General features: G+C 38.7%; 1 protein-coding gene across 1 annotated transcript in view; it reads left to right on the top strand.

Annotated features, from left to right (window-relative positions):
- Nucleotides 1-14,116, top strand: part of MIB1 (mindbomb E3 ubiquitin protein ligase 1) — a 65,534-nt gene that overhangs the window by 36,681 nt on the left and 14,737 nt on the right. Inside the window, exons 13-14 of the mRNA XM_009867465.1 lie at nt 11,858-11,990; nt 12,374-12,460. Coding sequence (XP_009865767.1) covers nt 11,858-11,990; nt 12,374-12,460 — 220 coding nt within the window. The remainder of the gene's footprint in view (nt 1-11,857; nt 11,991-12,373; nt 12,461-14,116) is intronic.

Below are 14,116 nucleotides of genomic sequence, written 5' to 3'. Positions count from 1 at the left end.
AGTATAAACCAGGCTTTTATTTAGATTTTAAGGTACTGTACACTTCATGCTTCTAAGAGAAATAGTCTTAAAACAAGTATTCATATTTTACCTAAGAAAGTGGGTTTGGTTAGAAAATGTTTCTTCTTGCATATATGTTATTCTGTAATTTCAGATAATAAAAATAGCAGGCTATATATAGTGTTTAGCTATTTGAGAACTATGTGAGTATTTAAAAATAAGATTCTCAATCTAAAAATTATGCATTGCCTTTTTTTAAAATTTTTCTTGTGTGTTTATGTGTTGTTGTGGTTTTTCCCCAGACATCTTAGTAAGCACCAGGGGTACAGTTAAAATATTTAATCTGGGGCAACCGTGCCTACTTATCGTGGAGGTATCCTATTCAATAACTGTTTTTAGAAGTCTGCAGTCGTGAATAGGAAGGGCTGCACTGATGACCCGGGAGGTCTTTCCTCATATTTTCCCCTTGTTCTTGAATTAAACGTTGAGTGCCTTTACTTAGAGATGGTATGTAGCAGTATATTTTAATTAAGACCGCTTTTAGAACTCAAAGCTGGTGCAGGCAGGACTGTTTCTCTTGTGGTTTTCATGATTTTCTGAATGCTACAAAGCCATATTTCCATGGCCAATTTTCTTAAATTTTGATTTAAAATAAATTCAGGTTATTTTAAAATTTTAGTATTTAAGTAACTTACCTTTTAGGTTGTAGTTGACATTTGTGTTTTCATGTAGGAATCTGTCAATAGCTTTAATCCGCTGACTAGCAACTGTGGCCTAGAAATCTCTGTGTTGTCACTTTGTGCATGTAAACCTGACGCTGCACTTTGTATCGAAGAGCTCAGTGAGATAGTAAGTGCTGATCTGGAGAAAAATCAAACTTAAATCTCATGTTAAATTGCAGAAGTTAGAATACTCAGTGATGTTTGCTATCCGTTTCTCTAAATCCCAGCCTTAATTTCTTAACTGTTTCTACTTGTGTCTCAGAATATTTAATCTACATGTTGCAAGTGTGGCAGATGTAAATTTAAATAGTACCATCTGAAGTACACAGATCTAGCTGTGATTAATAGAACAATGGCTTGTTTATAATGAGATGAGTTTTGATAATCAGGCTTTTAAGATTAGGTTAGGATCTATTAAATGAGGAGTACTGCTAATGATAAATTTTGCAGCTATGCTGCAATCTTAATGGGTGCATTTCAAGGGTTCATTTCCAGCTTTGTTTTGACTTCTTTGTTTACAATGAACGTTCTGCTTATCAGCTGTTAACAATTCTTCCTACCCACTTTTATAGTCACTTATTTTAATGTTTTGTGATTTGATTCTAACAAGCCTGAGTTATTTTGGCAATACCAGCTGACCCTTAGCACGCTAATTTGTCACATGAATGTCATTCAAACGAGGGAAACCTGTTTCTTCCAACAGCTGTTTAGTTTCCTTTTACTGGTTGTTCCATGCCTGCCAAAAATACATACTTCTTTACATTCCATAGCATTGTATGTTCATATGGGTACATAAAGAAGTATGTACTCTGAGCAGGTACACACAGGGTTGCTCGACTGCCTGTCAGAAGAATCTGCTAAGTATTTTGCTGCCCTTGCTGTCATTAGGTTAAAATCAGGCTGGAAATTCTTCGGAAGAACAGTGTTGTAATTAACTGAGGGTGGAAAATAAGCTTCTTATTCTAACTGAAGTTTGCAATGCAATTTACCTGCACAGCAGCTTAAAGCCAATTATAGTTCGTTTTTCTGGGATGACATGGACATTAGAAGTGCTTTTCCAGATTTTTGCAGCCTCTTGCTCTTCGTCCTGAGTGACCACCTTTGAGTGGAGAGTCGAAGCGCTGGTAGCTTTGCAACCTTGTCTTGGAGTTCATAGTTGTATTCCAACGTAAAAACTTCAGCTTCCTCCCAGATCTTCTAGCAGGTTTCTGTGTTGGTGTACAGTTTGCATCTAGTGTCCTGAAGGGAAGTATAGACTTACCTAATATGGCACTTACAAGCTTATTTTCCTGCCCTTCCCAATCCCACCTGCATGCATCCCATCCAGTATTCTGCAAACTCTTTGCAGGTTTATAGTTATTTCCACTGTGGTTCACAGTGTTTTTTTTTTTTAAAAAAAAAAGTAACAGCACATGCCACTGGTGATTCTGCTTACTGTAAAAATGATGACATTGAATTAAGAAAACAACCTCTAACTGCTGTGACAGGATTTGTATTGTTAGGCCGAAGGTCACATGTGAAAGCTAATACCTATTCACCACTTCTGCAAGCAGCTTTTGTTTTTTTTTTTCTTTAATTGACACTCACCTGCTTCACTGAAAATCTTGTCTCACTTGAAATATTTGACAACTAAAGAAACCCACAAAGCCCTGAAAGAACCAAACCCCAGGTTTAACCCTGTCTTGTCAGACTGTGCATGTAGGTTTGGAATGATAGTTAAATATTTGATGTTTCACTTCTAAGGGGCCATCAGATATAGCTTATGGTTGTTTAATTTGTATTTTAGAGTTGATAGGGGTTACAGTAAAGAGTAAGCTTTGCCTTTGCGGCTTTAGAAGGTAAATTTGAAATAAGCTTATCAATTAGTAAATGTAACAGTCGTAACGAAAGCTGAGAGCAGAGGAAGTAAGAATTTCTGCAGCTCCTGACAAAAATCTAGTGCAGCTGACAGAGAGCAAATCAGAGTGTAGCAGTAGCTAGCACAGTCCTACAAGGAGAAACAGCAATGCAGCATTAGAATCACAGCAGTCACATTCTAGTTTTTAAGTAGGTTGTTTTCATGTACATCTGAGAGAAAGCACCTTGAAAAATTTTGCTCAGACCTACTTGAGAATTCAGCATTGCACTAGCACACTGTTTATTAGATTTTCTTTTTAAAGTTGGCTTTTTTTTTTTTAGTTGTGCATGGGAAGATAATACATTTCACCAAAATGCACAACTAGTTAATGGCTTTACAATTTTTGAGTTTATCTTCGTTAAAAAGAATTCTGCCTGCCAAGCAAGTTGGGTTTGGAATTATTTTTTTTTTCTTCTATGAAATTTGGACTAATGTTTTTGGTTTTTTTTTCAACCTGCTCTTTACACTACAAATGCTTGATACTTTAACACACTCAAAATTAAGCTGTTTCCAGAGTAGAGGGATTAATATAACAATTTTAAAAAAAAACATTCTAGTTAATTAAGATATACATGCAGAAAGTCATAGGCATCCTTTAAACGTGCAGAAAAATGCAGGTCTCCTGATGTTCTGTTACCTGTAAGTTTAGTATCATGCAGCATTTGCAGTTGGAAGAGAGGTAATGACCTAGAGACACATCAGCAGCAGCCATCTCATCCTGAGTGCTCTCACTCTATTCGCTGAATCAGCTCTTCATTACATGGGAGGGGGAGGCAAGGGGGGGGCGAATGTCGGTGCGTACAGTACCTCACCACCTTAAATAGATAAAACTTAAAAGAGGAGAAAAAAAAAAAAGAAAGGCATGAAGACGAGTGCCTAAGTGGCACCTGGTGCCTTTCTTGGAATGCTAAAATATGGATGATGTTGTATAGAAATTATACCTTATGTCTGCTGGACTGAGAGTTAAGACTCCAAGGATAGATGCTAGGAAGCCAAGGGAAGGTGAACTTAGCCCACAGTCAGATGAAAATAATCACAGGCAAAAAACAAAACACAACAAAACCAACAAAAAACCAAAACCAAGCCCCCAGAAGTTGGAGTCGCTTCCGAAAAAAAAAAAAGACCAAAAAAAAAGAGGCACAATTAAAAAAGCGATCGTCTTCCCCCCCTCCCCCGGCAAATATTGGTTTCTTCTAGTTCCTTAGATATTGCACTGCATCTTTTCTTCCTTGAGGTTATGTTTCCAGGCTTAAGTGTAGGCAGGTCTGTGTTGAAGCTACTTTCCATCTTCAGAGGTCAAGTCTGCTCGCGAGGTCAGGGCTCCTGCACGCGCCCTACGGAAGACGCTAACCCGCATTTCCCACTTAGAGGGCACGAGCAAAACTGTTACGGCTTTATAGGCAGCTAAGCATTTGAAACACGCACTCCCAGGCAAACAGGCTCTCTTGTGCCTCTCTCTTCCCTGACCATATTTAGTCAACCATTGCAAAAAATAGTCTCTCAGCTTTTTTTTGGTGGGGGGAGCCGCTATCCGGCTCTCTGCTGGTTGATTGTGCAGCCTGCACCTCCACCGCCCCTCAGCCAGTTGTCCCCAGGTTTTTTTAGCACTGCCAAATAAAGCGCGCTCTCGTGTTTCCAGTTAGATTTCCCAGGTTTCAACTGAGCTTGCGCTGCTACTAGTAAACCCTGATGAGGTTGTCACTATACATAGAAACGTTGAGGGGGGGTGGGGAGGGAGGGAGGAGAGAGGAGGGGGGAGGAAAAAGGCAGCCCGGCTAGTAGCAAGGCAAGGACTTCACGCAGATACAGAACAATAAATATCCTGCGCTGCCACAGCAGGTTGTGTAACCCACTTTCTTCGTCACTGAAAAAAATGCCATGAGTAACGATGTGCGGTTTAACCCGAGGTCTGAGCGGCCCTGTATACATCTAGTTTTAAGTTTTCAACTTCAAACTGTACCGTCACGTTAAAAATAAGAAGTTGGCATTGATTTGTGGCCCCACATCTCGTGTTGAAATCAGGTTAGAAATTATATGAAAAACAGATAGCTTTGCTTTAATTAGTAAATTCATGTAATTCCTTATTATTATGTTTAACAAGTCCATAGTATTTTGTTTATAAAGCTTAGCTATAAAATGACTTTAAAAATACAAATGCACATGTAAATTATTAGGTGCTACTCTTCTTTTTGGAAAAAAACCTCAAATGCTTGGAAGAAAAGAATAAAATCAAGTGAACAACTCAATCCATTGATCTGTCTTTCATGTGCACAAAACTGGCCTATAACAAGACCAATAGTTACACATTCTAAATATGAAAAGGAGGGTTTCTTATTCAAAAGGAGTGTATATGCAATGTTTTCTCTAGAGAGAAGAAAGTTACTGAAATTTGACCATTTAAATACAATGCTCAGGAACTCAAATACGTAAAGATTTTACATTTTTCAGACAGAATTGTTTCTCAGAAGCAAGAAGAATGAAGAAGCTTGAAAATCTCTCACTGTAAAATTAAGCAAACTTATTAAATGACAATGTCATCTCAATGAATATTCATACAGTTGGTAGTTACTGATATATTAAATTTCAGTACTGTAGGTTCGTGTGTGGATTGCAAAGTCCTGAACAGAGCACTATCTTGGATTATATTTCCTTGCTTCTGCCTTTGGTGTTGACTTTGTCCTGTGCTGGGTAGCTGCTTACGCTGTAACTGCTGTTACTCGACTGCAGTCGAGCTTTCTGGTAAAAGTCACACTTTCTCATTTTTCTTTCTTCCATTTCATAACTATACACTGCGGACAAAATTGTGTATGATCTAAGCTAATACAGAATATGTATTTGTGAATGCCGTATAAATTTACGTACACGCTGTTTCTTTGGTTTCATGTATGTTGAAATCAACTTTTCAAATACCAAGAGATAGTTCAAAATCTGCGAGACAAAAAGAGGGAAACCCCCTGCTTGCTTGAAGTTGTGCCAACTGAGCCATCAGTCAGATATGAAATATTAAACTCTAATTGCAAGATACAGCGTGCTCAGTACCACCAGTCTAAGGTATTAATCAGTTCTTTGGTTACTTAGTTCCTGAGGGATACTTTCTTTTTCCTTCTTCCAGTGTAACTCCCTGTGCTGCACAGCGAGTGTGGTAGGAACCGGATCAGGGAGCTGGTCTGGCTTGAAGTTGTGTGTGACGTGCACTTAAGATCATATCCTTGCCAAAAATAGCCCTGTCCTGCTCCTGTATTACTTCTTGCACCATGTTGGTACAAATATTTCTTTGGCTTCACAGTGTGCAGGCTCAGAGTACTATTCTGATGAAAAATAATCTAACAAGAAGGGGTGACTTTTTAGGTGCTGTGTTTGGACCGCTTTAGGTGGTTGTTTTTGAGCAGAGTTGGTAGTCAGAGGACAAGAATGGGATTAGTAAAAAGTACTCTTGGTACTCTTGTGTTGTAAAATGCATGTCAGACTACGTAGCCCTAAAAGAAATCTTTGCAGTGGAAGCTGTCTTTAAATCTGATCTGTTCCTTCAGCATTTTGAGGATGTAACAGGAAATGGGTGAGCAGGTTTAGCTCAGCCAGGTGTGGGAGTGAGCTGACAGGAAGGGTGTGTGTTGCAAGAATACCTGAAGCCAGGATTGCTGTAAAGTATCTTCTGTTATGAAACCATGTCACACCAAGACGGTGGAAAGCTGACCTCAGAGAGGAGAACAGCAGGAGAGTAGAGAAACTTGTAGTAGAAAGTGCAGTGAATCATTACAGCCTCTAGGGATAAGATTCCTGGTAAATTTATGCTGATTGAAGACTTTGCATCTGGAAAGGGCAATCTCCTCTCCTCCTCAAACTCTGGCTTCTGTCATTTCCTTATTCCCATTGCTTCTAGTGAGCACGAAGTGGAGTAATCGTGGATTATCTCATTGATCTGTCTGAAAGCAAACTTGCCAAATCCAGAGTCTGGCAGGTTGCTTCACTTGCTAGACAGTGATGTGTTTGTGAAGACAACATACTGCAGAAATTGAAGTACAGGGAAAAGTGGGATTGTATCTTTCAGTAGCCATTTAAGTTGAGTGTACTTACACTGATTGCAAAGTAGCCTCTCTTTTTTTTGTTTGTTTTATGCCTAAGTATCTGTTCTTCAAAAAAGACCAACAAACCCCCAAAAGGCCAAACAAAACCACCCCACCATGATCCCAAAAATTTAGCTCTCCCCATTTTAAGTCTTTCTGCAGTCAAATTGCAGTTGATAGCAGTCTTCTCTAGTTTTTCACTGTTATGTATTTTCTAAGCAGGGTGGATGGATGCCTTCGCAGTTAAGAATGCTAAATCAGGAATCTTTTCTGTACAGTGAGGTGTTAGTTTCATCTTGCTGTTAGTATTTTTATCTTGTAGGTGTTTTGAGTAAATCCAGTATTGTATATGGCATTCTCAGGTAGTGTTAATTAGCATCCATAAAAATCCTATGAATAAAATGCCGTATAAGGAAATAGATGTTAAACGTAGGTTGAAAACGAATAGTATACCGTATTCTAAAACTTCTGGTTGTAACAATTTTAATTATTATTTTTTGAGTATGTTTAATGTTGGTAGCTGATGTTGAAACAACCTTTCTATGTGGCTAAAAATGAATTAGTGTATTGTTCAGATCTGTGTTGCATTATATCTTGCAAATACAAAATTTGTGCTGCTTAATTTGCATTCTGCTGTTATTTATAATTTAAATACATAATATATGTTAAGCCATGGTCTCAGACTCTCTAAAAACCTAAATTTAAAAAAATAAACCAACTAAAAAAACCTCATGCAGCAAGGCACATTCAGTAGCAGCATTTGCTGTTATTCTTCTACATCTCAAATTAAATGTAACACTGTATAAATGGTTGCTCCTTCTACCAAATCATGGCTAACTATTACAGCCTGGACTGTCCTCTTTTGGAGGCAAATTATGGTGGGCTTTATAAATTGCTTTACCTCAAACAGCTGGGACTGGGAAAGCAACAGATACCTTGATTTCAGTCCCTTGTACACACGTGTGCTTTCTCGTTCCTTTTGTCACTGAGTAGGTGTTTAGGAACTCGTGGGAAAGAAGAACTAGTTTCCTCAACACCTTCAAAGCTTTACAGACAACTTCCTCAAAAATTTTTGCTTAAGTTTTTCTTTTGTTGTCCTGTCTAGGAATTTTTAGAACTTGCAAAAGATCATCCAGCTGGAAGAGGCCCAAAATCTTTATGAGCTTCTTGCTAATCTGAAAATACTGCAGACCAACAAGTGCCAAGGCTTACCTTTTACAATTTTCTTCCCATTAGTGATGCTTCGGTAATGTTTTCTTAGGGCTCTTAAGAATTCTATCAATAATCTTTGAAGCTACTCAATTAGCCATGTAATCTCTACAGCCGAATACACGGAAGATGATAGCCTGAAGAGTTTTCTTCAGCTGATTTCATGGTCGTGGTTGCCTTTAGATTTGCTGATTCCTTAGTGTTTTCAATGCAATTACAGGAAAATAGTCTGTGGTCTGTTTTTAAATGTATACCAGATGAAAGCAAGTTTTCAAGACCACATCTGTGTTGTGGTCCTGAAAATGGAGCGATATAACTTGTCTTCTTTCATACTCTGCATGGAAAAGTGAATAAAGAATTGCTGTGCAATTGATATGCAACATTAATTCACTAATATGACTTTTTATGGTACAATGCATGCTTGTTCCAGTGAGTACTGTTCTGAATGGTAGCCACTTAGCTTTCAAAATTTTGGCAGCAGCAGCTCTAGAAAACCCTGGAAGATAGAATAGCTGTAGGAATGGAGGCTGCCATATGAAGGAACAGGATCTTGTGCATTGAAAGGAAACTACCTCTCAGCTAATGAGGAGGGGGATGCAGCCACTAACTAAGCATCATGAAACCATTTGCCATTTGGAGCATGTTAGTATCTTGAGGAATTTTAAGGTGTCATGTCTGTAAAACCATCCTTCCATCCTGCTGTCCAGTATTTTAGCACTGGCTGGAAGAGAGATGTAGTCTCTAGTCCTCAGTTGCTTCTGCCTATGCAAGCAGTTGCCCTCTGATGCTTTGCTGTGGAAAGATAAAAATCTTATTACACACAGAAGCTGTTTGTTTGTTTTGTTGGTACTTCTGTTTTCTCAAAGCATCCAAAAATGTAGCAGGCATCTCATTTATGTGACAGCAAGATGCCCCCAGATATTTTATAGTTGAACTTAAGATGAAAATTTTCCTGGTATTTGACAGAGCACTAAATAGAAAAAGATTTGAAAGAGGATCTGGTAAGGCTAGTGCTCTTGCAAATATTAGAATGAGTGAATTCTTCCATAGCATACGGAATATTAAGTCAATTAATTTTCTTTAAAAGATGAGAGGTGTTAAAGAAATAGCAACAATGTTTCTGAGGTATATTGAATATATATTCTCAATGCATCTGTTAAAGTATGTGAATGTACTTCAAATTTGATTTTATTTATCTGTTTCCAGTTTCCTTATTTCCTTACTGAAGAAAAGGATATAAAATGTCATGTGGGTTGGTTAGGACAGTCCCTTGTTTCATGACGAGAGCTACTTTGGAGACAAGCAGGCGATAATCAGAGAATTGAGTATTGGTGCTTTCCCATAGCATTCCTCAGGTTATAAACCAAATTTATTGACCTTGGTTTTTGTTCCTTAAGTTATTGTTGCCCCACCTTTTAGTACTTGCTCACAGTGGTCGTATTGCTTCTGTCAGCCATAAGGAGTTCTCAGATAATGTTTGTGGTGCTTTTTATATGATCCATAGTAGATGCTCTAGAGCTTTATGGAGTCTTAGAAGCACTGAGCCTGGCAGGTAAAGATAAGAGCTTACATGAGATGATACCCTCTGGGAAGATGCTGTACAAAGTTGTGTTGCTGGTATCGTGTGCTCTGTGTGAGCCTACCTTTCTGAGGAGCCAATGGTGATGTTCCAGGTACAATCCAGGTACAGTGCAAACCACGGTGCTTCAGGCTTGTTCCCTCTTTGAAGAAGCTAGAAACAGTTCTGATTTTGTGAGCCAGAGACATATTTATATCCTAGGTTTGAAAATACATAATCTCATTACAAAATAAATTATGTTTATCAGTGCAACCAATATTAATTTATTTTGCCCCTTTTCATAAGGCTTTGGTAGCTTGTGTCTTATTAAATTATATCCTTAATTTTTGGAAACTCCTGCAGAATCTCTTGAAGAATTGATGTTGGTGGTTCCCCCCCCTCAACATTCTAGTCTTTTTTTCCTAGCACATGACAGAGCTGTGGAAGATGTTATGAATAGAGGCTGAGCAATGGTTCACAATGAGCTATGTACAATCTGTTAAGCGTTGTTGTCTTATTCTGCTGTGTTATAAGTGATTTGAACTGTGAGGAAGCGAGAAGCTTAGTCCTGCCAGGAAAACAAAAAATCCAAAGAGGCTAAGCATGGTTTCTTATTTATTTGCATACCTCAAGAAAGCTGTGATAATGATGGAGTCTAAAAAGACAGTGGTAACCCACAGACTGCACGACCACGTAGTTGGTCCTGGGTCTCCTGTGGGTCTGTATGATCCTGCAGCAACTGAAAATGCAGACACTCTGAATCTGGGGAAAAAAAGGTGGCAGTTATATTGCAGCTGCCAGGATTAGTGTATTAAGTGTGAAACTGAGGAGTTTTGTGGTGTACTCAGCGCAATATGAGAACATGGAGATGCCAAGGAAGTTTGGGTCTGTTAGGAGAGTGTCCAGGCAGTGTGTAGGAAGGAGTGCACTGTCTTCTGCTGCAGCAGTCTACCTCACAGACTCTTAGTTCTGTTTTTCGGAGGGGCTCATTGAAGTGAGCTGTTTGCAGAGCTACAGCTTGTTTGTTTTATAGGAAACTCGTTGGCTTACTCTAAGAGAGCCTAGGAGTGAGTAGCACTTAATGTGGTGCAATTGTTCAAGGTGACATTACTGGAACGTATTAGGAACTTGATTTTTATTTGACAGCATCGTCATCTCACTGCTGTCTCTGGAGAATATTTTTAAGTGAAAGCTGTGAGGTTCATTTTGTGAGGATATTTCTGAGGCTTATCGAGATCCTGTGTTTTCAGTGTCAGGTGACTAATGAAGAACTGTTTAATTGAACTGTAGGATCTGTCTTGCAAGGCAAGATGTGACTGAGTGGTTCCACTTGCATTAGCTAGTATTACTTGGATTTTAAAGTTTGCATTTCGTGAAGCTCTGTTTCTCCTGTAAATAGCATGTTGCTTCAAGAGTAGGGAAGGATCAGATAACGGAAGATGTTTTGTGGCACAAGATTATAGCAGTTTCTGGTTTTCTGTTTGTCTCTGAAGAACTGTTGTAAGGGAGCTGCATGCGCTGTTTATAAAGATTAAACAGTAAAGAAATTGTTTGGTTACTTAGCTATTCCAAAAGCTAAGTGAAGACATGTGAACTTAAGAAAATTATATTTCTGAGAGAACACAAGATTGAGCAATTAGTTCATCTGGCATTGTGTTTTTAGCACTGTTAACACTGCAGTCTTTGAACTTCATGGATTTCAGTCTGCTTTAATAATCTAGTTGCTTATCCCACCCTTGAATTTGAGGTGCGAGATAATAACTCCCTTCCTTTCGTAGACCTCCTGGTAAGCACGTAGAGAAGTGGAGTACTAGACACTGCTGTAGTATGCTATACTCAGCCACTATCTATGACGAAAATATTTCACTAGCATTCATTTTATAGTTTCAGCATTTATTTTGTCTGTACCTAAGAGTCTTACTCCAGTTTTATCTCAAAAATTGAAAGTCTTAACTCTTACAGCCCATGGCATCAGTTTATAAAGTGATGATTGTAAAGAGATATAATATAGTGGAATTTGCTCATTAAATAATTAAATAAATGATACTGTTAGGGTTTTGAGGGAGAAAAATTCTGTCATCTGTGTTTCAGAATTTGTGTGAATTTTTTGTAAGGTAATTTTTACTCCTAGATAACATTCTTCTGAAAAAATATGATTCCTTCAATCTGTTTTGGGTATTCTGTGGTTTGTTTGTATACTTTAACTAGGAGGAACTGAACATGAAATTATTATGCTTTGGAATTGTTGTTATAGCTTTTCACCCACTTTCTCTTTTTGAAAAAATATCAATGTTATTTTAGCTGCTACTTTGTCCTTCTGGGAAGGAATATTGTTTTACTGTTGTCCCGTTGTCATTGACAAATACATTATAGGTGCATTTATGCCATCTCTGCGTGTTCATTTCAGTGCAATGCGTGTATTGTTGTCCAAGTTACCACGACCATGGATTGTTGATGAGAAGAAAGATGATGGTTACACTGCTTTGCATTTGGCAGCTCTCAATAATCATGTGGAAGTGGCTGAACTTCTGGTGCATCAGGTAGGACTCTCTTCTCAGGAGGATTTAAATGTCACGCTTCGTTTAGCCATCTGATGTGAAAATAGTTTGGTGCTTTATGCTTGAAATCATAATGCAGAAGCAGTGGAGCAGGGAAGGACACATGGCGAGCTCTAAAGGTCAGACTTGCTTTTGAGATCATTATAATGGCCTAGTGGTGCAGCGGGACTGAAAAATTTGATACCTGGTTTTATTCAACAGATTAACATCTGTGCAGTGAATAATTAAAGTGTTTAATCACTCCTGCTCTCAAGTCTGCAAACTGGGAATCATATTCGGGGTCATATTCAGTGCCCTAGTGGACCGCCTTGCCTGTAGGTGAATTGCTGGGACGATAATGCTCTGATGCTTTGATTATCTTTCAGGGCAATGCTAACCTGGATATCCAAAATGTTAACCAGCAAACTGCTCTGCACCTTGCAGTTGAACGACAGCATACACAAATTGTTAGGGTAAGTATCTTATTTGCAATAAGCCATATGGTTAATGGCACTTGATAGTGGCTCTTAAGACGCGGATACTTTGTGAACAGTTAAAAAAGGATTTAATGACATGTAGCCATTGAATGTTTGTGTGATTAATTTGGATCAATTCAGAAATCTGACAGCATGCACAGAAGGTCAGTCAGCAATATGAAGGACGTTTCAAGAAGGCTAAATTTTTTTGTACGTGTACATTATGGTTCCCTCTATGCAGTTGCTAGTTCCAGCATCCTGCCTTGTTGAGTAGGAGCGAGTGTATTCCTCTCTTACTTGTCTGAATCTTGTGGTCATCTAATGGGACCTTCAAATAACCATTTTTGATGCCTCTTCTTGTTTGACAAGTTATTCTTACTCGTAGCTTTTGCAATTTGTAGCTAAATAAAACGTTTTTTAATGATTTTTACTATTTTTCAGTCTTCTGAGTGTATAACTTCCCTTGTTCTTAGCTTGGGACAGGTATAAGCAGTAACAGAAGTACCTTACTGGTGAAAGTAATGCTAAATCTGTTTTTTGCTTGCACAGTTGTAAAAGTTACTACTTGAATTTAAAAAAACTTTGTTACTGGCACAGGGAAACAGGATTTGGGCACAGCTTGCCCATTCTGGCCTGCGTGCTCTGTCCTATGGGAGCTGTGTGACTTAGTGCTTGATTTGCTGGAGTGGGCTGCTGAGGCTCAGAGAGCACTCGCTGGTGTAGGAGATGTTCCCTGTAAGTGAATGGCCTTCTACATCAATATTTTTAATTTGTAGCGTGAGAGTCACCTTATATTAAAAACTGTGTCTTATTCAGACCTACAGAGAACTGTTTTCTGTATGCAGGCCTGTATCTGTGGTTCTGCTGAGTGTTATTTTGCCATAAGGTTTCTCCATCTCCAAGGGTTGATGGTTGTGATCCCGTTACAGTGAAACACGTGATACTGCCCTATATCTGGAACTGCTTGCTACCAAAAGAATGGTTTCCTAGAGTCAATGTCACTTGCATCCTACAAGCTATTTGGCAGCTGGATTTGGTGAGCTCTTGTGCCCTTCTGAACTGACACGGCACCTGGGAATACAATACTAACATAAGCAGATGAGCACGTAGGGCTGGTGTATGTATTGCACTGACGTGCTTATATCCGAGAATGTTTCAGTGAATGACCCTGTAGAGTATCCCTGCTTCAGAGTTGGATTAACTTCGAGCAGACTTAAAATAACTCATGCAGCCGTGCAGAGAACATGTTGGCTCTGTATTTCAAAATTAATTCCTACTGGGTACCTTCCAGGGCTGGGTTGTACCCTCAGGCATCTGTGGAATAGTAGTCAAATGTGGCAGGGTTCTTTGAAAAGCCCCTGCCATGACTAAGGGCTGTGGTTTGCCCTTTTTTTTTTTTTTTCTTTCTTTCTTTTTTTATTTTCTCTTTTCTTTTTTCCTTTTACCTCCTGCAAAGCCTTTGCATTTCCATGTTAGCCAAGGATTCCACCTTGCTCTGAAAAGAGTTCACTTACATATTCTTCAAGTAGAAACTCTTAAGAAGGAAATGGCTAGTGACAGACACAAGATACGTATATAAGAAAGAAAACATTGGGCCAGAATAAGTCTGTTTAGAGAGTATAAAAAACCGGGAGGACACTCTTGCAGCTGTCA

Source organism: Apaloderma vittatum, unplaced genomic scaffold (assembly GCF_000703405.1).
Source record: "Apaloderma vittatum isolate BGI_N311 unplaced genomic scaffold, ASM70340v1 scaffold9204, whole genome shotgun sequence".
Lineage (NCBI taxonomy): Eukaryota > Metazoa > Chordata > Aves > Trogoniformes > Trogonidae > Apaloderma > Apaloderma vittatum.
The sequence above is the reverse complement of the archived record's forward strand: the minus strand, read 5'-3'. Positions and strand labels throughout refer to the sequence as shown.